The following is a 27634-nucleotide window of genomic DNA, read 5'->3' on the forward strand; positions in this document are numbered from 1 at the left end:
GGAATCATGTAGCAACCAAAAAAGTGTTAAACAAATAAACAATTATTTTGTATTTGCCATTCTTCAAAGTAGCCACCCTTTGCCTCACACGCTTGACATTCTCTCAACCAGCTTCATGAGGTAGTCACCTGGAATGCATGTCAATCAACAGGTGTGCCTTGTTAAATGTTGTGTAATTTCTTTCCTTCTTAATGCAATTGAGCCAATCAGTTGTGTTGTGACAAGGTAGGGTGGTATAGAGAAGATAGGCCTATTTGATAAAATACCAAGTCCATATTATGGCAACAGCTCAAATAAGCAAAGAGAAATTACAGTCCATCATTACTTTAAGACATTAAGTTTAGTCAATACGGGAAATTTCAAGAACATTTGCAGTCGTAAAAACCATCAAGTGCTATGATGAAACTGTCTCTCCTGAGGACCACCACAGGAAAGGAAGACCCAGAGTTACCTCTGCTGCAGAGAACAAGTTCAATAGAGTTACCAGCCTCAGAAATTGCAGCCCAAATAAATGCTTCAGAGTTCAAGAAACAGACACATCTCTACATCAACTGTTCAGAGGAGACTGTGAATCAGGCCTTCATGGTCAAATTGCTGCAAAAAGACACCAATAAGAAGAAGAGACTTGCTTGGGCCAAGAAGCACGAACAATGGACATTAAATCAGTGGAAATCTGTCCTGTGGTCTAGAGTCCAAATTGGAGATTTTTGGATCCAACCCTCGTGTCTTTGTGAGACGCGGTGTGGGTGAATGGATGATCTACGCAAGTGTAGTTCCACCGTGAAGCGTGAAGGAGAAGGTGTAATGGTGTGGGGGTGCTTTGCTGGTGACACTGTCTGTTATTTATTTTGAATTCAAGGCACACTTAACCAGCATGGCTACCACAGCATTCTGCAGTGATACGCCATCCCATCTGGTTTGTTTTTCAACAGAACAATGACCGAAAACACACCTCCAGGCTGTGTAAGGTGACCTGGCCTCCATAATCACCCTACCTCAACCCATTTTGTTATTTTTATTTAACCTTTATTTAACTAGGCAAGTCAGTTAAGAACAAATTCTTATTTACAATGATGTCCTACCAAAAGGCCTCCTGTGGGGACAGTGGCTGGGATTAAAAATAAATAAAATATAAATATAGGACAAAACACATCATGACAAGAGGCAACACAGCACTACATGAAGAGAGACCTAAAGATAACAACATGGTAGCAACACAACATGCTACAAACATTATTGGGCACAAACAGCACAAAAGGCAAGAAGGCAGAGACAACAATGCATCATGCAAGGCAACTACAACTGTCAGTAAGAGTGTCCATGATTGAGTCTTTGAATGAAGAGATAAAACTGTCCAGTTTGAGTGTTTGTTGCAGCTCGTTCCAGCCGCTAGCTGCAGCGAACTGAAAAGACGAGAGACCCAGGGATGTGTGTGCTTTGGGGCCCTTTAACAGAAGGTGCATGGCAGAATGGGTGGAGGATGAGGGTTGCAGTAGAATTTGGATGAGTTGGACTGCAAAGTGAAGGGAAAAGCAGCCAACAAGTGTTCAGCATATGTGGGAACTCCTTCAAGATGGTTGGAAAAGCATTCCTCGTGAAGCTGGTTGTGAGAATGCCAAGAGTTTGCAATGCTGTCCACTGTCCACCATCCACTGTCTCGCTTCCTTCACCCTCCAAGTTTCTAGCTAGCTAGCAAACATCCTAGTTAGCTGCCTAAATCTTTGTCCTCTTCCATTTGATGATAATACGCATCAATCAAAATGCTATGGCACCGCCCATTCTGTATGGAGGACGGAGTACACCGGTTGGACATCTTGGACGAAATCTCCTTATTATACCTCAGTGGTTACAAGTTATCCAGTTAAAACCTTGCTTCATCCACTAGATTACCAATTGGGTGCGCTGTGTTGAAGCTGCCGTGCATCCATTTTGGCACTCCCCCACCATTGTAAAAAATATAGAAATGTATTTATTAAAGTTGCACTATGACGAAATCGCTCCGCCATTTCCTGGTTGCTAAAACTATAATAGTTTGCCTAATTTCAGTTTGTGATTAAATAAGATGGTACAATGACTCTCTACACTATACCATCTAAACCACTGTGAAATATATTTTCCATAACCAAAAATATTGTTGTTTCAGCTGTTTGAAACTATAGTAAAAGATGCAAAAAACTAAACTTAAGAATGGGCCGCATGGAAATGGCGCACCACGATACCAGATACCCAAATTGGTCTACACGGAGAAGTTCTGGTCTGGTTTAGTTCCTATCTGTCAGAAATATATCAGTTAGTCTCTGATGGTTTGTCATCTGACACATCATTGTAAGGTTTGGCGTTCCTCAAGGTTCCATTTTAGGACCACTATTGTTTTCATGATATATTCTACCGCTTGGTGATGTCATTCGAAAACACAATGTCAACTTTCACTACTATGTGGATGACACACAGCTGTACATTTCGATCAAACAAATCAAAACTGCCTACCCTGGAAGCCTGTGTTTCATACATAAGGAGGTGGATGGCGGCAAATGTTTTACTTTTAAACTCGGGCAAAACAGAGATGCTAGTTCTAGGTTCCAAGAAACAAAGACATCTGCTGTTGGATCTGACAATTAATCTTGATGGTTGTACAGTCATCTCAAATAACACTGTGAAGGACCTCAGCGTTACTCTGGACACTGATCTCTCTTTTGATGAACATATCAAGAATATTTCAAGGACAGACTTTTTCTGTCTTTGTAACCTTGCAAAAATGCAAGATGCAGAAAAGCTAATCCATGCTTTTGTCACTTCTAGATTAGACTACTGCAATGCTCTACTCTCCGGCTACCCAGATAAAGCTCTAAATAAACTTCAGTTAGTGCTAAACACAGCTGCTAGAATCTTGACTAGAACCAATAAATTTGATCGTATTACTCCAGTGCTGCTTCTCTACACTGGCTTCCCGTTAAGGCTAGGGCTGATTTCGAGGTTTTACTGCTGACCTACAAAGCATTATATGGGCTAGCTCCTACCTATCTCTCCAATTTAGTTCTGCTGTACACATCTACAAGTATGCTACTGTCACAAGACTCAGGTCTCCTTATTGTCCCTAGAATTTCTAAGCAAAAAGCTGGAGGCAGGGCCTTCTCCTATAGAGCTACATTTTTATGGAATGGCCTGTTTATCCATGTGAGAGACGCAGACGCTCTCAACCTTTAAGTCTTTACTGAAGACTCATCTCTTCAGTAGGTCCTATGATTGAGTGTAGTCTGGCCCAGGGGTGTGAAGGTGAACGGCAAGGCACTGGAGCAACTAACCGCCCTTGCTGTCTCTGCTGGCTGGCTCCCCTCTCTCCACTGAGATTCTCTGCCTCTGACTCTATTACGGGGGCTGGATCACTGGCTTACTAGTGCTCTTCCATGCCGTCCCTAGAAGGGATGCGTCACTTGAGTGGGTTGAGTCACAGTCGTGATCTTCCTGTCCGGTTTTACGCTCCCTTAGGGCTCGTGAGGTGGAGGAGATCTTGGTGGGCTATACTCAGTCTCGGGGTAGTGTCATGATTCTCTCCTTGGTGAGGCTCAAAGGTGCCAGATCAACTGGCAATGGCTGACAGGAGAGGAGAGCGGTGAGTTGGGCTGGTTTTATGACATAACAAACAAACATAAATAGTTTGCAGAAACCACCCTCTGGCTCTCTAGTATGAGAAGACGGAAACCTCTTTGTTCCAGAGACTTTTGCTGCCAAAATCATTTTTCTCCAAGAGAATGAACTTTGGAACAATATTTATAAGATAGGAATGTTAAGAATGGTCCGGGGGGGATCTAAAGAATAATTCTGTCACATTGTTTATTATTTTGATGTCATTAAGGATGGTATAACAAAGTAACTGTAAGTTAGGAAGGAAGCACATTCTATATGTCAAGATTACATCTAAATGTTGTATAAAATAAATGATGAAGTATCAGAGTATTTTTGATAAGATAGAAATGTGATTTTAGTTTTCTAATGAGAATTGTTTTTCACAAACTATGCCGTCAGTAGCCACGCCCAAGTGAGCTCAGAGTTCGTGTCAGCATGACGGAACATGACGGAGCTTAAAAGGACTCACTAAGATTTAAGATCCAGACCAGCCTGACCGACAGCATGAGCTGAATGTTATGAAATAGTTTAAACTCTATGGACCAGCCAATGTACAGCGCGAGCTAAACGTTGCAAATGGTTCAAACTACAAGACCAGACAGCGTGGACCGGTGGCTACACAACGGAAAATGGTGAGACCTGTACATTGCTGGGTTACTACTGGCGTGTAAAGTGGTCGGGAGCTGAACCCTGAATAATCAACCATTGATACCAAAAGACGTGAGACGGTGGTGTACACGTTGAAATGGTTAGAAACTCTAAAGCTCTCAACCTCAACACAAGTGAAGATCACCTAGGAGACCAGAAACATTCACAGTCTGCAGCTGTGCATGTAAAAGTGGTCCTAGAACTTTGACTAAAGACACAAGGTGGGAAGGAGAATCCCCAGAAGCAACCATTGATACATCTGAAATATGTGTTCTAACAAACACTCCACTACCAGAGAAGCTCAACAAAGAAGAAGGACATTGTGACCTTTGGTGGACAACCAGAGCCTTACATCGAGCCACTACCCATAGACGGATCGATTGGTTTCAACAGATAGACGACGATCAGGAGCAGCTGTGCGTAAATATATATTGCATTTCTAATCCGAATGAGTGGTGGTTAGGGTGCTAAGTATTCATATTTCTGTGAGCGTAGCTTCCAAATATATTAAAGTGTTGTCTCTCTTTGTCTCTCCCTCTCTTTGCCTACCCCTCCCTCTCCATATGTGTAACAAGCCGTCATATCTTCTCTGTCCCCCAGGGACTTTTATTTCATGTATGTGTATTGTGTTATTATTTAGTTAGTCAACAAATTATTAAATCAATTTGTGTAGTACTGAATGTTCAGAAGGGCTAGGGTTCTTGCAGATCCAAGGCTTACGCAACGTTCAGAATGAGACTGATGAGGTAATAATTAATAATGGACTGTGATTGATGTAAGAGATATATAGATATCTTTGGAGTTTAAGTCGGGAGATAGTAACTTGTTAAAAAACTTTTCCCGTGGTGCCCTAAATTCCTAATGAGTTAGTTGTTACATGATTCATTTAATTGAGTAACAATTAAAAATACTTAATTAACAGTCATCACATTAATGGGAGTCACTACAGTAGTAAGTTGGTGGTGTGTTGATATCCCTCTAGGGGTGTGGGAGCTGTGCTTTGGCTAAGTGGGTGAGGTTATATCCTACCTGGTTGGCTCTATCTGGGGGTATCGTTGGACCGGGACACAGTGTCCCCCGACCCACCCCTGACTCAGCCCTCCAGTATCTATTCTGCAATAGTCTATGCGCTGGGGGCCTAGGGTCAGTCTGTTATATCTGGTGTTATTCTCCTGTCTTATCTGGTGTCCTGTGTGAATTTAAGAATGCTCCCTCTAATTCTCCCTCCCTCCCTCCCCTCCCAGAGGACCTGAGCCCTAGAACTATCTGGCCTGATGACTCCTTTCTGCCCCCATTTCCACCTGGTTGTGCTGCTGCTCTAGTTTCAACTGCTCTGCCTGCGGCTATGGAACCCTGACCTGTTCACCGGACAAGCTACTTTGTCCCGGACCTGCTGTTTTCGACTCGCTCTCTACCGCATCTGCTGTCTCGACCTCTGATTGCTCAGCTATGAAAAGCCAACTGACATATACTCCTGAGGTACTGACCTGTTGCACCCTCTACAACCACTGTGATTATTATTTGTCCCTGCTGGTCATCTATTAACGTTTGAACATCTTGAAGAACAATCTGGCCTTATGGCCACGTACTCTTATAATCTCCACCCGGCACAGCCAGAACAGGACTGGCCACCCCACAGAGCCTGGTTCCTCTCTAGGTTTCTTCCTAGGTTCTGGCCTTTCTATGGAGTTTTTCCTAACCACCGGGCTTCTACATCTGCCTTGCTTGTTGTTTGGGGTTTTAGACTGGGTTTCTGTATAACACTTTGTGACATCTGCTGATGTAAAAAGGGCTTCATAAATACATTTGATTGGTTGATAGAACATATCTACCGCTTATTAGACATGCTTTTAAGTAGAATGATAGATCTATAACTCATATTTCTATGTGAATTTGGTCGGGTCGCCCAAAAAGTTACATTTTGCACTTTAAATAGCATTTGTTTTTGCCACGTGTTCTATTACAGACACCTTAATGCATACTTTTTAAATTAGATTATGTGAGCTCAACATACAAATAAAAAAAGTATAATATTTAAAGATTACTAATGTTACTGTCCCCACAAAAAAACACAATTAAATACATGTCATTTTGTCCTTAACATTGAATTGAAATACTGTTGAATTCCATTCATTCCTATGGAGAACTGCTCCTACTGCAGAGTTCTTCAACGCCTCTCAATAGCCAATACATAGTATCAGCAATCCAGGGTTTCTATACATCACTGATAAAAACAGGCATGCAATGGTATGGAGGAGGGTAAGGAGTGATTGTTGGTGAAGATGGTAGGTGAAGAGAGATTAGCACATTTGCTGATGTTAGCTAGCTGTGAACCTAAACTCCATCAACCTAAACCAAAAATTCTAAACATTGTGAGCCACCATTTGAGATAGTGTTAACTAAATTAAATTCTGAAATAGGCTTGCTAAACAAAGGATAGATATCACCAGTAACAGAGTTGTCACGTTCTGACCTTAGTTCCATTATTATGTCTTTGTGTTAGTTTGGTCAGGGCATGAGTTGGGTTGGGTGATTCTGTAACGGTTTTCGTCCTCCTCTTCTAAGGAGGAGTAAGAAGGATCGGACCAATACGCTGCGTGGTAAGTGTTCGTCATATTTTTAATTAAAACTGAACACTACACAAAATGAAAACGAAACAGTTCCGTGTGGAAAACACAGACACATAAAATAATCACCCACAACCAAAATGGGGAAAACAGGCTACCTAAGTATGATTCTCAATCAGAGACAACGATCGACAGCTGCCTCTGATTGAGAACCATACCAGGCTGTTTGTCGTTGTCTCTGATTGGGGATCATATTTAGGCAGCCATTTCCCCTTTGTGCTTTGTGGGATCTTGTCTATGGATAGTTGCCTGTTAGCACCATTGTTAGCTTCACGTTTCGTTTTGAGATCTAATGTTTTTGTTTTGCTGTGAGGTTCACTTAGAAATAAAAGATGTGGAACCAAGATCACGCTGCGCTTTGGTCCAGTTATTCTAACGATCGTGACACCCCCTCGAATTAGCTTGAGGGAGTGAACAACTTTGACTTGCGGGGTTGATATGACCCACAATTCAATACAAACTGCAGTCATATGTCAAACTCTGCTGGCCGCGAAGTGCCAAATTTAATCAACAACAATGCTGCATTTTCAGCATGTCAGGAAAAAGTATGGAGCTAGGTTGCTAAAAAAAGATTTAAACACTGGTTTAAGCGTTGGCAAATTGGCTTAGTCTGGTAATGAGGAGCCTATAAAACGTAGCTAGATTCATAAACATATTTTTGGGTATTCTGAAGTTTATTGGAATAAATGACCAAACTATAAAACTAGCTAGCCAGCTATAGGTAACTGTAGCTAGCTACCTGAGAGGAGTGATGCATAGATACGTTAGCTTCCTAGGTACATTAATAGCTTTAGGTTGGTTGTTTTTAAGCTCAACTTCAAGATTTCCACTAAGGATGATTCCTCTCCGATCATCACTCTCCCTCGCTTGGGCAAGGGAAATTTAAGGTACAATCGAATGTGACGATGTGAAACATCATTCAAGGGCTGAGGGTTTAGGGCCGAAGGCTGTCTACTTTGAGTTTGAAATGCACCCCAAGTCATCATCCGAACTTTGGCCATATATGTAACCAGAAGTCTCCCACTGTTGGGATGCTAGTTCCACCTGTTCCGACCACAGTCCCAAGTCTCTCTCCACTTCCTGCCCCTCGGTCCCAACCGAGGTACCGGCATCCAAGAAAGGGAAGTTGCCTTAGGTAACTTCTGTTCCAATCCGCGTCAAACTACAAATAAATTGTGAGTAAACCGTGAGAAATGCTATCACCGCATGACTGGGGGCATGAACTTGACCCCGAACTCGGCTTAGCCATCATCGTCTCGGTCGTCTCGGCCCTTACATCAGCTGATATCTCAAAGTGCTGTACAGAAACCCAGCCTAAAACACCAAACAGCAAGCAATGCAGGTGTAAAAGCACGGTGGCTAGGAAGGCCAGAACCTAGGAAGAAACCTAAAGAGGAACCAGACTCTGAGGGGTGGCCAGTCCTCTTCTGGTTGTGCCGGGTGGATACTATAACAGAACATGGCCAAGATGTTCAAATGTTCATAGGTGACCAACAGGGTCAAATAATAATAATCACAGTGGATGTCGAGGGTGCCACAGGTCAGCACCTCAGGAGTAAATGTCAGTTGGCTTTTCATAGCCGATCATTCAGAGTATCTCTACCGCTCCTGCTGTCTCTAGAGAGTTGAAAACAGTAGGTCTGGGACAGGTAGCACGTCCGGTGAACAGGTCAGGGTTCCATAGACGCAGGCAGAACAGTTGAAACTGGAGCAGCAGCACGGCCAGTTGGACTGGGGTCATCAGGTTAGATAGTCCTGAGGCATGGTCCTAGGGCTCAGGTCCTCCGAGAGAGAGAAAGAAAGAAAGAGAGAGTTAGAGAGAGTATACTTAAATTCAAACAGGACACCGGTTAAGATAGGAGAAATACTCCAGAAATAACAGACTGGCCCTAGCCCCCCGACACAGAAACTACTGCAGCATAAATACTGGAGGCTGAGACAGGAGTGGTATGGAGACACTGTGGCCCCATCCGACGATACCCCTGGACAGGGCCAAACAGGCAGGATATAACCCCACCCACTTTTCCAAAGCACAGCCCCGACACCACTAGAGGGAAATCTTCAACCACCAACTTACCATCCTGAGACAAGGTCGAGTATAGCCCACAAAGATCTCTGCCACGGCACAACCCAAGGGGGGGCACCAACCCAGACAGGAATATCACATCAATGACACAACCCACTCGAGTGACGCACCCCTCCCAGGGACGGCATGGAAGAGCACCAGTAAGCCAGTGACTCAACCCCTGCAACAGGGTTAGAGGCAGAGAATCCCAGTGGAGAGAGGGGAACTGGCCAGGCAGAAACATATCCCACACAACACTGCGGCCTGTATGCTCTCGTCGGCTGGCCCTTGCTTCATATTCATCACCAGACCCACTGGCTCCAGGTCATCTATAAGTCTATGCTAGGTCAAGCTCCACCTTATCTCAGCTCACTGGTCACGATAACAACACCCACCCATAGCACGCGCTCCAGCAGGTATATCTCACTGGTCATCTCCAATGCGAACACCTCCTTTGGCCGCCATCCAGTTCTCTGCTGCCAATGACTGGAACAAATTGCAAAAATCGCTGAAGTTGGAGACTAATATTTCCCTCACTAACTTTAAACATCAGCTATCTGAGCTATCTGTAATTACTTTGCTACTATGGCCTATTTATTGCCTTACATCCTCACGCCATTTGCACACACTGTACAGTATATCGACTTATTATTATTTATTTTTTCTATTGTGTTATTGACTGTACGCTTGTTTATTCCATGTGTAACTTTGTGTTGTTGTTTGTGTCGCACTGCTTTGATTTATCTTGGCCAGGTCACAGTTGTAAATGAGAACTTGTTCTCAACTGGTCTACCTGGTTAAATAAAGGTGAAATAAAAAATTTAATTAATTTGAAAAACAAAATTGAAAACGTATGAGAAAAAGTACAAACTTCAGCACAAACAACAGTTTGTTTTAGAAGCGTGAATCGTTCCTGTTCACACCATGGTGAAGAGTGGAATAATTGAAGGAATGAATCAGAGCTTCACCCTTATCACCCATGGAAGGCTGGACTTCGAGCGAGGCGCGGATTTTATTGGCCTGATTGTACATCCTTCAACTGAAGTCACAACAGTGCGTCTCCCTATAGTATGTTGTACTGAAGTTGACTGACTGAAAGGGAAGATTATGACTGGTTGTGTTTATGAAAATAAACTTTGTTGCATGAAACAAAACATTTCATCATTTTGAAACTACAGGAAATAGGTTGACTTCTATGTTAAATAACTGCAGTCATGGCTGCTTTGGTCGTCAACAGACTTGTGGGTATTGTAGTCTTTTGACTGAAGAAAAACAGGAATCTCTAAAGTTGACCCCGGTGAGGCAGGCATGTGAGCGAGGGGCAGTTGCGACAAAATATGCAATACACTGACTGAGCAAAGGAACATAACCTACATTATTCAGGAAAATTACATATTCAGTGATACCTGCTATCAGAGATGGAAAAGGAAACGAGACACCCCAATCAGTTTTTTTCTGGTTCAATGAAAGTCGAAGACGACCAGACCAGACACAGACACTTATACATTGGTATATATGTAGACTGGAAGTGACCTTTTTTTTAATGGTAAAACGCATGAGTGAACTATCTTCATTTATTCACCATCTTTGGTATGGGTAACTGCCCAATATGGCGATCGGAGTTTTGGCGAGTCGAGGTGTTGAAAGGAGTGGGTGTATGGAAAGAAAATCTGCTAATTGGGCAGATTTGTTGCCACTCAAGACCGTTTTGTGTAGCTGATTGGGCTGCTCAATGAGTGCGAATGACTAGTGCACTGGTGTTGTATGGAGCTGGGTGCTGACTGGAGAGATAGATAGAAAGCTCAACTTTATATAAAATAATATTGTATTGGTCACATAAACATGTTTAGCAGATGTTATTGCAGGTGTAACGAAGTGCTTGTTTCTAGCTCCAACAGTGCCTAACAAGTAATATCTAACAATTTCACAACATTACACACATCTAAAGTAAAGGAATGGAATTAAGACAAGCAATGCCGGAGCCTCATAGACTAAAATACATTAGAATAGAATACAGTATTTACATATGACATGTGTAATGCAAAATATGGACGTTATTAAAGTGACTAGTGTTCCATTTATTAAAGTGGCCAGTGATTTCAAGTCTATGTTTATAGGGCAGCCTGTAAGGTGCTAGTGATGGCTATTTAACAGTCTGATGGCCTTGAGAAAGAATTTGTTTTTTCAGTATCTGTCCCAGCTTTGATGCACCTGTACTGATCTCGCCTTCTGGATGATAGCGGGGTAAACAGGCAGTGGCTTGGGTGGTTGTTGATCTATTTGGCGTTCCTGTGACATCGGGTGCTGTAGGTGTCTGTGCCATTATAGCGTCTGTGACAGCATGGAAGCGTGGTGGAAGCTGTCAATAGAGCTGCCCATGCTAAAATTGACTTTTGGCAACTAGAGGCCTCTATCATTCTCTATGGGTGCTTCCCACTGGGCAGCTGTATCACAGTTTCACAGGGGGTAGCTAACGTGAACATTTTTCCCCTGCCATTATTTTATTTCAATTGGGATTATTCCGAATATCACACATAGACATTTCCTATGGCTGGATATGGACTTGAGATATGCAACATCCTATTTTCCCTCTTCACGTTGACAAATACTGACTGTATTCATTGCATATCTGTAACGATTGTCCTCTTCGTCTGAGGAGGAGTATGAAATATTGGACCAATATGTTGCGTGGTAAGTGTTCGTCATATTTATTACACTGAACACAGAAAACAAACGAACAAGAGAATAAAGGAAAACCGAAACAGTCCTCCCGTATGGTGAAAACACTGAAATGGAAAATAACTACCCACAACTCAAAAGTGGGAAAATAGGCTACCTAAGCATGGTTCTCAATCAGAGACAACGATTGACAGCTGCTTCTGATTGGGAGCCATACTAGGCCAAACACATAGAAATATAAACACAAAAACAAAACATAGAATGCCCACCCTAACTCACGCCCTGACCAACCTAAAATAGAGACATAAAAAAGGAACTAAGGTCAGGATGTGACAATATCTGTGTTTTCTCAGTACATTCAAGATAAGCACTATTGATTCCAGAAATGCTTCTCTTGGCTGAGGTCCAAATCCAGATCTTGATATGTTTTCAGCACATGCTCAATATGAAATACAGTTTAAAAAAGTTTAGGCGTGTTTTGAATTACTCCTTGATATAAGATAGCCAAGTTGCAAGTTAGCTAGCTATCTATCTAGCTAGCTAGCTTGTTCCAGTTTCCTCATCATGAATGAAGCAGTTAGAGTGGGTACCTTGTGGTATTGCTAGGTGAAATTACAATATTTTCTTGCAATATCTACACTTTTTTATTCTTAATTCATGCATTGACAGTTTGGAGTGGCTTACAGACGACATTGGGTCTGGACTGCGAGGAACCGCCGCTAAAGAGCCAATCAACACCCATCCAGCTTAACATACAGGACAGGCAGGGATATTGAGGGTGTGCAACTTTTATGTTCTGTTAATGAAATAAAATACTTTTACCAGGATTGGCCTATGTTAGCATCTTTACAGAAAATGTATGGTGATTGGAGCTCTGGATTTGCTATTCTGAATTTTTAAAACAGAAATGGCAGAGATGTGCTTTGGAAATAGCAACTTGGATTACATATGACAATGTTTGCCTTTCCGTGCCTTGTATAGTCTACTATTGAATATGGTGCAAATTTATGCTCAGATATGTCACCTGCATGTGAAGAAGCATAATGATTTTCGGCATCTGAACGGGTCAAATTATTTGGCAGCTGGACCTTTCATGAGTCGGATTTAGCCCATTTTCGATCAGACATAGGAGGATGTATATAACATACCATGTAAGGATATCTATTGAAATTATGTTTTGTTTCTTATACAGATAAATAATTCAAAAATTATTACAGATATGATACATTTGGGAAAAGTGTATAAAGTCTTAGATACTGCAATGACTGGGCGGTGAGACGGAAGCAGGTGCAGGTGAAACGTTTTAATAAAATAACAAAACCAAGAACATGACACTAGCACATGGCAGTATGCTGATACACAAGAACAGAAACAATGATGCCTGGGGAAGAAACCAAGGGGAGTGACATATATTGGGCAGGTACTCAAGGAGGTGATGGAGTCCTGATGAGTGTCATTATGCGCTAATGCGCGTAACAATGGTGACAGGTGTGCGCCTTATCGAGCAGCCTGGTGACCTAGAGGCCAGAGAGGGAGCACACGTGACAGATACAGTATCTTGCAATTAAAATAATTTTGGTTGGTTGGGATATGTGTTTGAAGGGTGGTAGGTCGGAATATGTTTTAGTTCAAAACATTTTAGTGAACAGAGTGCAGGCATTAGGCCTATGTCAATAAAAAAGTGATGAAGATGAAGCAGATGCTAAGCAACGGGACTGTTTTGTTAGCACAGACTGGAATATGTTCAGGGATTCTTTCGATGGCATTGAGGAGTACACCACATCAGTCACTGGCTTCATCAATAAGTGCAGCGATGACGTCGTCCCCACAGTGACTGTATGTACATATCCCAACCAGATGCCATGGATTACAGGCAATATCCGCACAGATCTAAAGGGTAGAGCTGCCGCTTTCAAGGAACCGGACTCTAACCCAGAAGCTTATAAGAAATCCCGCTATGCCCTCCAATGAACCATCAAACAGGCAAAGCGTCAACACAGGACTAAGATTGAATCGTACTACACTGCTCCAACGCTTGTCGGATGTGACCGGGCTTGCAAACTATTACAGACTACAAAGGGAAGCACAACCTAGAACTGCCCAGTGACACGAGCCTACCAGATGAGCTAAATTACTTCTATGCCCTATTCGATGCAAGTAACACTGAAACATGCATGAGAGCATCAGCTGTTCCGGAAGACTGTGTGATCACTCTCTCCGCAGCCGATTGTGAGTAAGACCTTTAAACAGGTCAATTTTCAGAAGGCCAGTCAGATTACCAGGGTGTGTACTCCGAGCATGCGCTGACCAATTGGCAAGTGTCTTCACTGGCATTTTCAACCTCGCCGTGTCTAAGTCTGTAATAACAACATGTTTCAAGAAAACCACCATATTCCCTGTGTCCAAGAACACTAAGCTAACCTGCCAAAATGACTACCAACCTCAGATCCTCAAAAGGTTATACAGCTGCACCATTGAGAGCATCCTGGAGGGTTGCATCACTGCCTGGTATGGCAACTGCTCAGCCACCGACCGCAAGGCACTAAAGAGGGTAGTGCGTACGGCCCAGTACATCACTGGGGCCAAACTTCCTTCCATCCAGGACCTCTATACCAGGCGGTGTCAGAGTAAGGCCCTAAAAATTGTCGAAGACTCCAGCCACCCTAGTCATAGACTGTTCGCTCGGTTACCGCACAGCAAGCGGTACTGGAGCGCCATGTCTAGGTCCAAGAGACTTCTAAACAACTTCTAGCCCCAAGACTTCTGAATATCTATATCTATCAAATGGCTACCCGGACTACTTGCACTGCCCCCCCACCCCCACCCCCTTACGCTCCCGCTACTTTGTTATTATCTATGCATAGACACTTTAATAACTTTACCTACAGTTGTGGCCAAAAGTTTTAAGAATGACACATATTAGTTTGTATGATGGCAATTTGCGTATACTCCAGAATGTTATGAAGAGCGATCAGATGAATTGCAATTAATTGCAAAGTCCCTCTTTGCCATGCAAATGAACTGAATCCACTGCATTTCAACCCTGCCACAAAAGGACCAGCTGACATCCTGTCAGTGATTCTCTCATTAACACAGATGTGAGTGTTGACGAGGACAAGGCTGGAGATCACTCTGTCATGCTGATTGAGTTCGAATAACAGACTGGAAGCTTCAAAAGGAGGGTGGTTCTTGGAATCATTGTTCTTCCTCTGTCAATCATGGTTAACTGTAAGGAAACACATGCCGTCATCATTGTTTTGCACAAAAAAAGGGCTTCACAGGCATGGATATTGGCAAGGATATTGCTGCCAGTAAGATTGCACCTAAATCAACCATTTATCAGATCATCAAGAACTTCAAGGAGAGCGGTTCAATTGTTGTGAAGAATGTTTCAGGGCACCCAAGAAAGTCCAGCAAGCGCCAGGACCATCTCCTAAAGTTTATTCAGCTGCAGGATCGGGGCACCACCAGTACAGAGCTTGCTCAGGAATGGCAGCAGGCAGGTGTGAGTGCATCTGCACGCACAGTGAGGCGAAGACTTTTGGAGGATGGCCTGGTGTCAAGAAGGGCAGCAAAGAAGCCACTTCTCTCCAGGAAAAACATCAGGGACAGACTGATATTCTGCAAAAGGTACAGGGATTGGACTGCTGAGGACTGGGGTACAGTCATTTTCGCTGATGATTCCCCTTTCCGATTTTTTTGGGGCACCCGGACAAAAGCTTGTCCGGAGAAGACAAGGTGAGCGCTACCATCAGTCCTGTGTCATGCAAACAGTGAAGCATCCTGAGACCATTCATGTGTGGGGTTGCTTCTCAGCCAAGGGAGTGGGCTCACTCACAATTTTGCCAAAGAACACAACCATGAATAAAGAATGGTACCAACACATCCTCTGAGAGCAATTTCTCCCAACCATCCAGGAACAGTTTGGTGACGAACAATACCTTTTCCAGCACAGTGGAGCACCTTGCCATAAGGCAAAAGTGATAACTAAATGGCTCGGGGAACAAAACATCGATATTTTGGGTCCATGGCCAGGAAACTCCCCAGACCTTAATCCCATTGAGAACTTGTGGTCAATCCTCAAGAGGTGGGTGGACAAACAAAAACCCACAACTTCTGACAAACTCCAAGCATTGATTATGCAAGAATGGGCTGCCATCACATCCTGATGTGGCCCAGAAGTTAATTGACAGCATGCCAGGGCGGATTGCAGAGGTCTTGAAAAAAGAAGTGTCAACACTGCAAATATGGACTCTGCATCAACCTCACGTAATTGTCAATAAAAGCCTTTGACACTTATGAAATGCTTGTAATTATACATCAGTATTCCATAGTAACATCTGACAAAAAATATCTAAAGACACTGAGGCAGCAAACTGTGGAAATTAATATCTGTGTCATTCTCAAAACTTTTGTCTATGAATGTACATGTCCATACTACCTCAACTAACCAGTGCCCCCGCACATTTACCCTGTACCCATATCCCCTGTATATAGCCTCGTTATAGTTATTTTACTGCTGCTCTTTAATTATTGGTTACTTTTCACTGTAAGGTCTACACCTGTTTATATTCGGCGCATGTAACAAATAAAATTTGATTTGATGTTGTGTTGACCATTTTTGTGCTCTACCTTAACTATTAAAATGTGGCACTGGTTTGATCCTCTGTAGACCAAATAAGGCTCTTGCTTAAGTGGTTATAAAGGATCAGCACTGTCCAATTCATTTTAGCCTGATCCTTTTTCTTGATTGACAATCAACATGATGATTCCCTCAGTGGGGTTTTTGACTTTCTTGAGCACGTTCATGAGTCTCGAACTTCACGTTTACATGTTAAACTGTCAAGTAGCTGTCAGGTAGAAGGTTATTTTGAGAGAATCAAGGGATGTATTGTTTGGTCAGGGTGGAAAAATGGATTGATCTTATATATATATATATATATCACCCGGTTTCATTTTACTCTTATCAAAATCACAACACTTTGAAGTTTAAATGTTTACCTTTTAGGATTGCACAATAATAATGGATTGAAAAAATACGATATGTGCAGGCCTAGTTGCATCAACATGTATGGTGATAGTAGAGGGTTTAGAACTGTGGGTTCGTATGACTATACATTGAAATGATATTGGTAGGCGAAATTGCATTTCTTCACACTAAATGTGTGACAAGTCAGTACCTGACTTCATTAATCCTAGATGAAGTGTGCAGTTGGCTTGTGTAATGAATAGTATAATTTGATATAATATATTATACAAATTACAATGCTAGTAGTTTGGTACAAAATAGTATACTGTGCAGTGTGCAATAGTTCCAACACAGTTATTGTGAAGTATTTAGGCCTATGCTTTTATTGTTGAATTTAGTGAAAGTCAATATTGTATTTAAGACGACCATTTCCTAAAAACTCCCTATCAATTCTACGACAACTCACGTAACTGTATTATAGGCTATAATAAACCGTTAAAATGCTTCCGCTTACAGAGAGTGGTGATCACTTCATGAATATTGAAACGGTTAAGTATTCCGTAACAATCGGTGTCGGGGAGGAGGGGCAGGCACCACCAGAGAATGAACGAACTCTATAGATGTGTATTGATGAAAGTCACACTTGTAAACGCGAGCGTCGTCCGATACTTCGCAGTAGAAAGTAGCAGATGTAGCAAATAGCCTTCAAGCTAATGCAACTCTTTTTGGGCTGAATTATTAGACGACGAGACTAAAACCCAAGGACCTTTCAATTGGTTGAATTTCATAATTCGCTAGTTCAAAGAGGTATAGGCTACACATGCTTTATACACGAATTTGAAATTGTCGCCACAAGGTCGCCGCTGTGCGCAAGACACACGGCAATTGAAGAGTAGTCGAAGTGAGCTTGTAAAAGGTAAGATACGCTTTAAAATATGTTTGTTTACAAAATGTATTCAAATTAGCCCAGCCTACTTCTAAAGATAAATATTCACGTTGACAGTCACACTTCTAATATGTTTTCTGCCTTTCAACTTCTCGAGATTCTGATTTGCCATCTTGAAGTTTCTTCTCAAATGAGTGTGTGTCAGTGTCAGTGAACGTCTAGACGGCAGTAAAAAACTGCATACATATGTAGAAAATGAACTCAAACCATTGAATAACATCTCCAAACTGAATTTTGCAGGACTGAGCATGCTGCCCGTTACTCCTTGGTGGTTCAGCCTGTTCTCATAGACTAATAGTACCATAGTAAATGTAAATCCCGGACAACCAAATTACTAAAATATGCTATGTAAAAAATATGCTATGTTTGGTATTTAAAAAAATAGCTAATATTTAGCAAACGAAAGGTTGCGTGTTCGAATCTCATCACGGACAACTTTAGTATTTTAGCTTATTAACAACTTTGGAGCTACTTACTACTTTTTAGCTACTTTGCAACTATACTGACGAAAAATATAAATGTAAAATGTTGGTCCCATGTTTCATGAACTGTAGTAAAAGATCACAGAAATGTTCCATATGCATAAAAAACGTATTTCTCTTAAATTGTGTGCACAAATATCATTACATCCCTGTTTGTAAGACATTTTCCTTTCCACCTGACAGGTGTGGCATCTCAAGAAGCTGATTAAACAACATGATCATTACACAGGTTCTCCTTGTGCTGGGTACAATAAAAGCCCACTCTAAAATGTGCAGTTATGTCACATAATAGAATGCCACAGATGTCTCCTAATTTTGAAGGAGTGTGCAATTGGCATACTGACAGCAAGACTGAAATTAATTTAATGTTAATTTCTCTACCATAAGCTACCTCCAACGTAATTTTAGAGAATTTGGCAGTATGTTCAACCGGCCTCACAAACGCAGACCATGTGTAACCATGCCAGCCCAGGACCTTCACATCCAGCTTCTTCACCTGCAGGATCGTCTGAGATCAGCCACCTGGACAGATGATGAAACTGAGGAGTATTTATGTTTTTAATGAAGCCCTTTTGTGGGAAAAATTAATTCTGATTGGCCGGATCTGGCTCCCCAGTGTGTGGGCCTGGCTCCCATGTGGGTGGGCCTATGCCCTCCCATGGCTCAAATTGTGTGCATAAATTGCCCAGTCGTGAAATCCATAGATTTGGGCCTAATGAATTTATTTCAATTGACTAATTTCCTTACATGAACCGTAACTCAGGAAAATTGTTGCAAGTTGCATTTATATTTTTGTTCATGTATGTATGTATGTATGTATGTATGTATGTATGTATGTATGTATGTATGTATGTATGTATGTATGTATGTATGTATGTGACAATTACAGCAATACTGAATGAACAATGAACACTTATTTTATCTTAATATAATACATAAATAAAATCAATTTAGTCTAAAAAAAATGGCGAAACATGTTCAATTTGGTTTAGATAATGCAAAAACACAGTGTTGGAGAAGAAAGTAAAAGTGCAATATGTGCCATGTAAAAAAGATAACGTTTAAGTTCCTTGCTCAGAACATGAGAACATATGAAAGCTGGTGGTTCCTTTTTAGCATGAGTCTTCAATATTCCCAGATAAGAAGTTTTAGGTTGTAGATTTTATAGGACTATTTCTCTCTATACCATTTGTAATTCATATACCTTTGACTATTGGATGTTCTTATAGGGACTATAGTATTGCCAGCTTAATCTCAGGAGTTGATAGGCTTGAAGTCATAAACAGTGTTGTGCTTCAAGCATTGCTAAGAGCTGCTGGCAAACACAGTAAAGTGCTGTTTAAATGAATGCTTACGAGCCTGCTGCTGCCTACCACCGCTCAGTCAGACTGCTCTATCAAATCATAGACTTAATTATAATATAATAACACACAGAAATACGAGCCTTAGGTCATTAATATGGTAAAATCTGGAAACTATCATTTCGAAAACAAAACGTTTATTCTTTCAGTGAAATACCGAACCGTTCTGTATTTTATCGAACGGGTGGCAACCTTAAGTCTAAATATTGCTGTTACATTACACAACCTTCAGTGGTACGTCATAATTATGTAAAATTCTGGCAAATTAATTACGGTCTTTGTTTGGAAGAAATTGTCTTCACACAGTTCGCAACGAGCCAGGTGGCCCAAACTGCTGCATATACCCTGACTCTGCTTGCAATGAACGCAGAGAAGTGACACAATTTCCCTAGTTAATACTGCCAAGCTAACATGAATTTCTTTGAACTAAATATGCAGGTTTAAAAAATATATACTTGTGTATTGATTTTAAGAAAGGCATTGATGCTTACAGTAAGGTACATTTGTGCAACGAGTGTGCTTTTTTCATGAATGCTCTTTTGTTAAATCATCACCCGTTTGGCGAAGTTGAAGTAGGCTGTGATTCAATGATAAATTAACAGGCACCACAATGATTATATGCAACACAGGACAAGCTAGTCAACCTAGTAATATCATCAACCATGTGCAGTTCACTAGTGATTATGTTAAGATTGATTGTTTTTTATAACATAAGTTTAATGCTAGCTAGAAACGTACCTTGGCTCCTTGTAGCCACAAGGTTATTTTGATGCTGCACTCGTGCAACAGGTGGTCAGTCTGCCATGCAGTCTCCTCATGGATTGCAATGTAATCGGCCATAATCGGTGTCCAGAAATGCTGATTACCGATTGTTATGAAAAATCAGCCCTAATTATTCGGCCATGGCGATTAATCGGTCGACCTCTGTTAGCCAACCCTTTCCCTAACCTTTACCCTTTAACCTAACTCCTAGCCTTAACCCGTAACCCCTAGCGTATTTAACGTTAGCCACCTAACTAATGTTAGGAACCTAACTAATGTTAGCCACAACAAATTGGAATTATTAACAAATACACTACCTTTGAAAAGTTTGGGGTCACTTAGAAATGTCCTTGTTTTTGAAAGAAAATTATATTTTTTGTCCATTAAAATAATATCAAATTGATCAGAAATACAGTGTAGACATCGTTAATGTTGTAAATGACTATTGTAGCTGGAAATGGCAGATTTTGGCAGATTTTTTAATGGAATATCTACATGCGTACACAGGCCCATTATCAGCAACCATCATTCCTGTGTTCCAATGGCACGTTGTGTTAGCTAATCCAAGTGTATTATTTTAAAAGGCTAATAATTTTAAAAGGCTAATTGATCATTAGAAAACCATTTTGCAATTATGTTAGCACAGCTGAAAACTGTTCTGCTGATTAAAGAAGCAATAAAACTGGCCTTTAGTCTAGTTGAGTATCTGGAGCATCAGCATTTGTGGGTTCGATTACAGGCTCAAAATTGCCGGAAACAAAGACCTTTCTTCTGAAACTCATCAGTCTGTTCTTGTTACTCTGCAAGAAATTGCCCAGGAACTGAAGATCTCGTACAAGATCTCGTACAATGCTGTGTACTACTGCTACAATGCTGTGTAATTCTGTATCTAACCAGAATATAAAGAGGAGTGGAGGGCCCTGGTGCACAACTGAGCAAGCGGACAAGTACATTAGTGTCTAGTTTGAGAAACAGACGCCTCACAAGTCCTCAACTTGCAGCTTCATTAAATAGTACCCGCAAACACCAGTCTCAACGTCAACAGTGAAGAGGCGACTCTGGGATGCTGGCCGACTAGGCAGAGTTCCTCTGTCCATTGTCTGTGTTCTTTTGTCCATCTTAGTCTTTTCTTTTTATTGGCCAGTCTGAGATATGGCTTTTTCTTTGAAACTCTGCCTAGAAGACATATTATATTATACGAAATGGAAGATGGACCTCCACAAATGTATACATACCATACGAAATGTAACATCATACCAAGTGGAGGGAGACATATTTACGTTTACCATGTTACGTCTACCCATGAGTCCAAGTTGCATCAGTTTGATGCACCTTTATAGGAAAGTACAGTAAAGATGGGTGACGCTAAGCTGACAGTCATTGCAGCCTAAGGCTGTGTGTGTGACACTCCTCGCTGAAAATAATGACCTTACTAGTAACTCCTACTGCTGATTAGGGAAGGCATTAGATCTTTAGAATGTCACTGAAGGTTGTAAGTACTTAGTCAAAGAGGCAAGGTAACATCCAGTGTTGGTGATACCAAGCCTGTGGAAATAGAGCACAGGTGCTGATTCAAAGAGAATGAGAGCTGGAGAAATAGAAAATCTCTAATGTGCTGATCTAAAATAGTAGTTCCTAACATTCACCCAGCCTAACAAAAAACTGCATCTACAAGCAATGACGCTACATCTTGAATTGCTACACTCGCATTAGAGTTTGGTACAGTACGGTAAAGAAATGTATAGGTCAGTACAATATAATACAGTAGAGTAGAGTTTGGTATAGCACGATTCCTTGTGCATAGATTTGTCTGGTTTCTTTGACTTTGGAGTCAAAGGTTTTTGTTTGGCATAATTTGTTTTCAATTTAAAAGTATTTCAGTGTCATTCTGTTACCATAGAATTGCCCTACTACTACCATCCCCTATCCAGTCATCTACAGATCTGTGATAAACATTGTATTTATGGATGTATTTTGAAAGTATACATTCATAGTGCCCACTACCCTAGTCTCAATTAGGGCGATGTTGCAGAGTGCCCCACAAACCCTCACTCTGATTTCTTCTTGGATCAGGGCAAATGGAAGCACCCGGGGTGGGTGCACACAAGCATGCTATTGTTTATTTTCATCTGGTCTGCCAAACAGAGAACAGAGAGAGAGGTGATTGCTAAATACTTATTTAGCGTTGCCAGGCTACCCTCAGTGGAGTGCACAAAGGGACAGCATTAGAGGGGACGCAGAGCAGAGCACGAAGACGAGAGAAAAAAAAAGAGGTGCAGAATAATCTTTCATTTACAGCTTTTCGATGTTCTCTCTAATTTAGGATCTGCACTTGATGAGGGCACACGCACACATGTACATAAGTCACGTACTCTCTCTCTCTCTCTCTCTCTCTCTCTCTCTCTCTCTCTCTCTCTCTCTCTCTCTTTCATTCATTCATTCATTCATTTATTCATTCATTTATTTATTTGTACACAGACAGGCCCAACTGAGCTGGTCATAACACATTTGTAAATCTCAACCAATTCTTTCACGCAAGCAAGGGTTGGCCCACATATCTTGAATATTAGGCATTGCGCCTCTTTAAATGAGTGGTGGGTGCTGTTGCATCTGCTCTCATTCTACAGAGTAGATTGGCGAGGTAGGGATACTTTCTGACACCCAGATGTGTGTGGGATGGGGTGACGTGGTGGGTACAGGCGGGGCGGCGGTGTGTGTGTTCTCCAGCTTGTGTGTGCATGTCTCAAGTGTGTACCGTAGGTGTTTGCTAGCTTGTGTTTGTGCAAGTCTGTGTGTGATTGTTTATGTACCAGGCCAGCTTGTGCATGAGTGCCTTTTCAATGCGTGGGAAAGAGCGTATGTGCGTTGTTTACAACATTTGGTGGCATTCACCACCCTCCCTTCCCCTTCATGTGGGCTTCCTGCTCTCTCTGTCAGTGGGTGACTTGAGACTAAAAGCTGTGCGATGGCCCACCTCCTGTCACCTTGTCCCTTATTTCATTTTAGTTTACCAAGTTCTCGACACAGCGTTATTTTTGGGGCCTGGCTCACAAGCTATCCATATATCTGTGCGGGACGCCAAATCCCATGCTGTTCTCAGGCTCTTATTATATCCTAGTGTAGCCTAGCTTAGCCACTCTTCTCTTACCTAACCAACCCAGGCTTTTGGCGGTTGGCCCTTTCATTAGGGCACAGTTTGTGCTGTAAACAGTACTGAGGTTTGGATTAGAGCAGTAAGGCAGGAAGCTAATGGACGAGAGGAAGTTGACATGACTGCACAGCGGGGGTTCACCACCTCTCTGCTTTTGGAATGATACAGGCTCTCTCGTATTGAGACAACATAAGCATGCATACCTGCTGTGAGAGCGAGTGTCTGTCTTCCCCCTCAGACACAGTTTCGCTTAGTGAACTTACTCGCTCACTGTAGTGGTTTACTGTACACACACAAACACATTTTGTGTGAGTGTTGTAGCCAAAGTATTTTGGTTTCAGTCTTCGTCTACGCCAGTGGCTGTTGATTCTGAAATTTTCACAATGTCACACCAAGTCTTCCTTTCTTCCATGTGGTCTATTCAGTAGAATGAACGGCTTTAGCATTGGAGGCAGAAATGCACTGAATAGCTCATACACAGACTTCTATACTGCAGGATAATTTATTTATTTTTTAATCGGCAATGTCATGAACTTTTAGTTGCACCCAATTGAATAGCCATTATTAACCACTGACTTGTGTTTTCTGCAGGCCTGGTGCATGATGGGATCTTTTCGCCGGCCCCGTCCTCGCTTCATGAGCTCGCCCGTGCTGACGGACCTCGCCTGCTTCCACGCCAGCTCGGTCGGCCAGCAGCTGTCCAACACCAGCGTCTGGAATAGGTGGGTGGGCCTCATCTGTGTGAACCACATCCAACACTGCTTTTAAATGTGTGTGTTTGAGTGTGTGAAACACGTTTCTCTTTTCATACATCTCTGCCAGAGGGTCTATATCAGTCATTAGATACTGAACTGACTTTGGTTTGCTTTCAAATGGGAAGCAACTAGATTTGTTACATATCATATTTCTTTGTGCCTCACTTTATTTCCCTAAAATGTCCAAAGAGAACATGATAGGAAATGACAGGATAAATAATGTTGTAATCCCACCAGGAAGTATTTAGAGGATGTGGGTTTTTGTATATTAGTAAGTGTCCGGGTTGGAGCAGGAAGACCTGCGATGGTCTCTTTCCTCTCTGACCACCCCATCACTCTTTATCTGCAAAAAGTGTGGCTAGTACTGTTGAGCTGGCGGTTTTGAACATATTCACTACGGAAACGGAAGCTAACCCTTTATTTCGGTATGGAAATGTGTCAGACAGCTCTCCCCCCTTCTCTCAGGAAGTGAATAGAGCATTTGACAGGATGTTTTGTGGGAAGCGGATGGGGCAGCGGGTGCTTCGGCTGCTAAGAGGTCCCTTCCAATAAACCCCAGAGGTGCCACTGAGGTGCTTGGCGTGCTCTTTGTCCACCGAAAGCAGGGGGTCTTTCCATAGGTGTGGAGTTTGTGTCCTTGGTCACATGGTCACCGGCCGCCGCCACCGCTTGAACGGCACAGTCCTCCACAGCAAAGGGCCGAAGTCACAATGGTACGCTGCACTGTTTTGATCTGATAGCGGACCGTCCCTAAACTAGGACAAAAGGCCAATGCCAAGTTTTCACAAGCCCTATTTTCCTTTCTAATTCTTTCAGCTCTACAAAAGTGCCCAGGGGGTATGGGCTAGGGTTTGATTCTGGACAGTACCTTTACACAGCTTTGCTACACAATGAAAAGGTTTATGAAAACCTCCAAGGCCATGTTATGACAATATGTTATGTCATGTTATGACAATATCTGCAGAGGGGCTTTAAATGGATCTCTGGTTTCCACTGTTTACAGTATGTCCATGCCTCCCTGTTGCAAAATGCTTCACACCTCTTTTCCTACATTGGAGAATTCATATTCAGAAAATGTTGCAGGGCACTAATTGTCCACGGTGGGTTGTTATCAAAACAAGTTTAAAAAATGTTTTTGAAATTAACATGGCTCAAGACATACACTGAGTATACATAACATTAAGGACACCTGTTCTTTACATGACATAGACAGAACAGGTGAATACAGGTGAAAGATAGGATCCCTTATTGATGTCACTTGTTAAATCCACTTCAGTCGGTGTAGATGAAGGGGAGGAGACAGGTTAAAGAAGGATTTTTAAACCTTGAGACATTTGAGACATGGATTGTGCATATGTACCCTTCAGAAGGTGAATGGGCAAGACTAGGGTTGCACATTTTAGGTAATATTCAGAGGTGGAAACTTTCCATGGGAGTTAACAAAAATAGATGCAAATTAATATTATTACCATTTAAATGTAGATGTTTTTTGCATTGGATATATTTACCATATCATATGGAGACAGAAACATAAACCTTTTACATGGGATGATTTCACTGAACAACAAAAGAAAGGGAATATTGAATGATCCCCAATGATCCATCCCATCTCCCAAAAACATTTCCAACATACATCTGTAAAATGATAGTCCAGAAACTAAAGCTTTGTTTGTCTTCCATGTCTTCTCCCTAGATCTCCTCAATGTCCACCCCTTGAACATCTGACTCTGAGGCCTCATCTTCACTGTCACTTTTCAACCTTGTTGAGGATGGCTCGTTGTCAGGCTCAAAAAGCCTCAAATTTTCCCGGATGGCCCCCAATTATCAACCCTTGTATTGGTTAGCCTGTTGCGTGCTTTGATGTGTGTTTCAAAACAAGGAGGAACAAACACAGTTCCGACACTTTACATACACGTGCGTAACCGTGAAAACAACAAACATCAAAATACAATCGAGTGCAATACACACAAGTCTAATCTCGCACGAACTAAGGCAGGCAACAGGTACCCTATATACACACAGAAATAAACGCAAATGAAACCAGGTGTGAAAAGAATCACAGACAAAACAAACAGAAAAGAAAAAAGGGAAAGGCGGCGGCTAGTAAACCTGGCGACGACGAGTGCCACCCGAACAGGGAGAGGAGTTACCTTTGGTAGAAGTCGTGACATTTTCCTTCCACATTAGCTGCAGTGAAATGTCTCCACACATCAGATAGTGCTTGTGGAATATTCCTGTAAAGACTAAAAAAAAAGAGTTAAAATAAACAAATACAATTCCATGTACAGATAAATAGTTAAGCAGTTAGATTAAACAACTCCGTTGTAAGATACATGTTTTAAAATGAAACATGTATGGAAACAGGTGAACTAACACTCCTCAGATAGCAGGCTCAAGCAAGCTAAAGAAACATGGTAGCAAAAACTAACTAGCAGAAATTGTTAACAAGTTAGAAATTATTTAAACACACTTTTCTGTAGGCTACTGTTTACAAGTTAACAAAAAATAATGTATGTCATATAAAATATATTCACCCCACCCAGTATTGTAATCAAAACTTACCAGAAAGCGTGTAGTCCTTGGTTCAGGCAGTGTCAATAGCATGTCAATAGCATCATTAGTGTGCAAGATCTTGAGAATCAGCTGTACATTAGATGGAAGAGTGCACTGCACATATAATGGAAGAATGCACTGTGCATGCAGAGGTTTGCAATTCCATTGAATTGGGGGTAGTTTAACCAAAATATGCCACAAGACCTAGAATTACCTTATGTGTATCCCACAAAAATGGTTCACTGTAATAAGCTAATGATTTTTAAAAAATGAATTTAAGCAAAATTCCCCAAATTCCCTTTGCAACCCTAGGCAAGACATAATATTTAAGTGCCTTTGAACGGGGTATGGTAGGAGGTGCCATGCGCACCAGTTTGTGTCAAGAACTGCAAACGCAGCTGGGTTTTTCACGCTCAAAAGTTTCCCATGTGTATCAAGAATGGTCCACCACCCAAAGTACATCCAGCCAACTTGACACAACTGTGGGAAGTATTGGAGTCAACATAGGCCAGCATCTCTGTGGAACACTTTTGACACCTTGTAGAGTCCATGCTCCGACGAATTGAGGCTGTTCTGAGGGCATAGGGATGCAACTCAATATTAGGAAGGTGTTCCCGAATGTTTGGTATACTCAGTGTATGATTGACTTCTTAGACAAAATGAGGCAACCTAATCACCATCTATCACAATCAGCCATCTTTCAGAAAAGTTTAAATACTGTCCTGTTGATCTCAGCCAGAGCTTCCCATTTGCCAGGCAGTTGAGGCTCCCTCACCTATGCCCTCTGACCTATGAGCTCTGACCTGACCCTGTGTTTCTTTCCCTTAGCGTCCAAACAGCCGTGATCAAAGTGTTCCAGGGTGGAGGGTTGCAAGCGAATGAGCTTTACACCCTCAATGAGAGCATCAGGTAAGGTTGAATTGACAGTCTAGATAGACGTACTCTGTAAGAGCTTTGTGACTTCACCGCACACTGCAGGAAGCTTTGGGGATACAGTCCTCCTTGTTTTGTT

The 27634-nt window shown here is 41.9% G+C and overlaps 1 protein-coding gene across 4 annotated transcripts in view; it reads left to right on the top strand.

The window, feature by feature from the left end:
• Positions 1 to 27634, top strand: part of prr5l (proline rich 5 like) — a 46352-nt gene that overhangs the window by 4415 nt on the left and 14303 nt on the right. The window contains exons 1-4 of one of the 4 annotated variants that reach the window (XM_052465231.1): positions 17191 to 17528; positions 18224 to 18586; positions 23906 to 24036; positions 27451 to 27531. In XM_052465231.1, the coding sequence (XP_052321191.1) occupies positions 23915 to 24036; positions 27451 to 27531 (203 nt within the window). In that variant the 5' untranslated portion in view covers positions 17191 to 17528; positions 18224 to 18586; positions 23906 to 23914. Of the gene's footprint in view, positions 1 to 17190; positions 17529 to 18223; positions 18587 to 22012; positions 22437 to 23905; positions 24037 to 27450; positions 27532 to 27634 lie in introns of those variants that run through there. The other 3 variants (XM_035790397.2, XM_035790398.2, XM_052465230.1) reach the window with 3 other exon arrangements.

Source organism: Oncorhynchus keta, chromosome 17, assembly GCF_023373465.1.
Source record: "Oncorhynchus keta strain PuntledgeMale-10-30-2019 chromosome 17, Oket_V2, whole genome shotgun sequence".
NCBI lineage: Eukaryota > Metazoa > Chordata > Actinopteri > Salmoniformes > Salmonidae > Oncorhynchus > Oncorhynchus keta.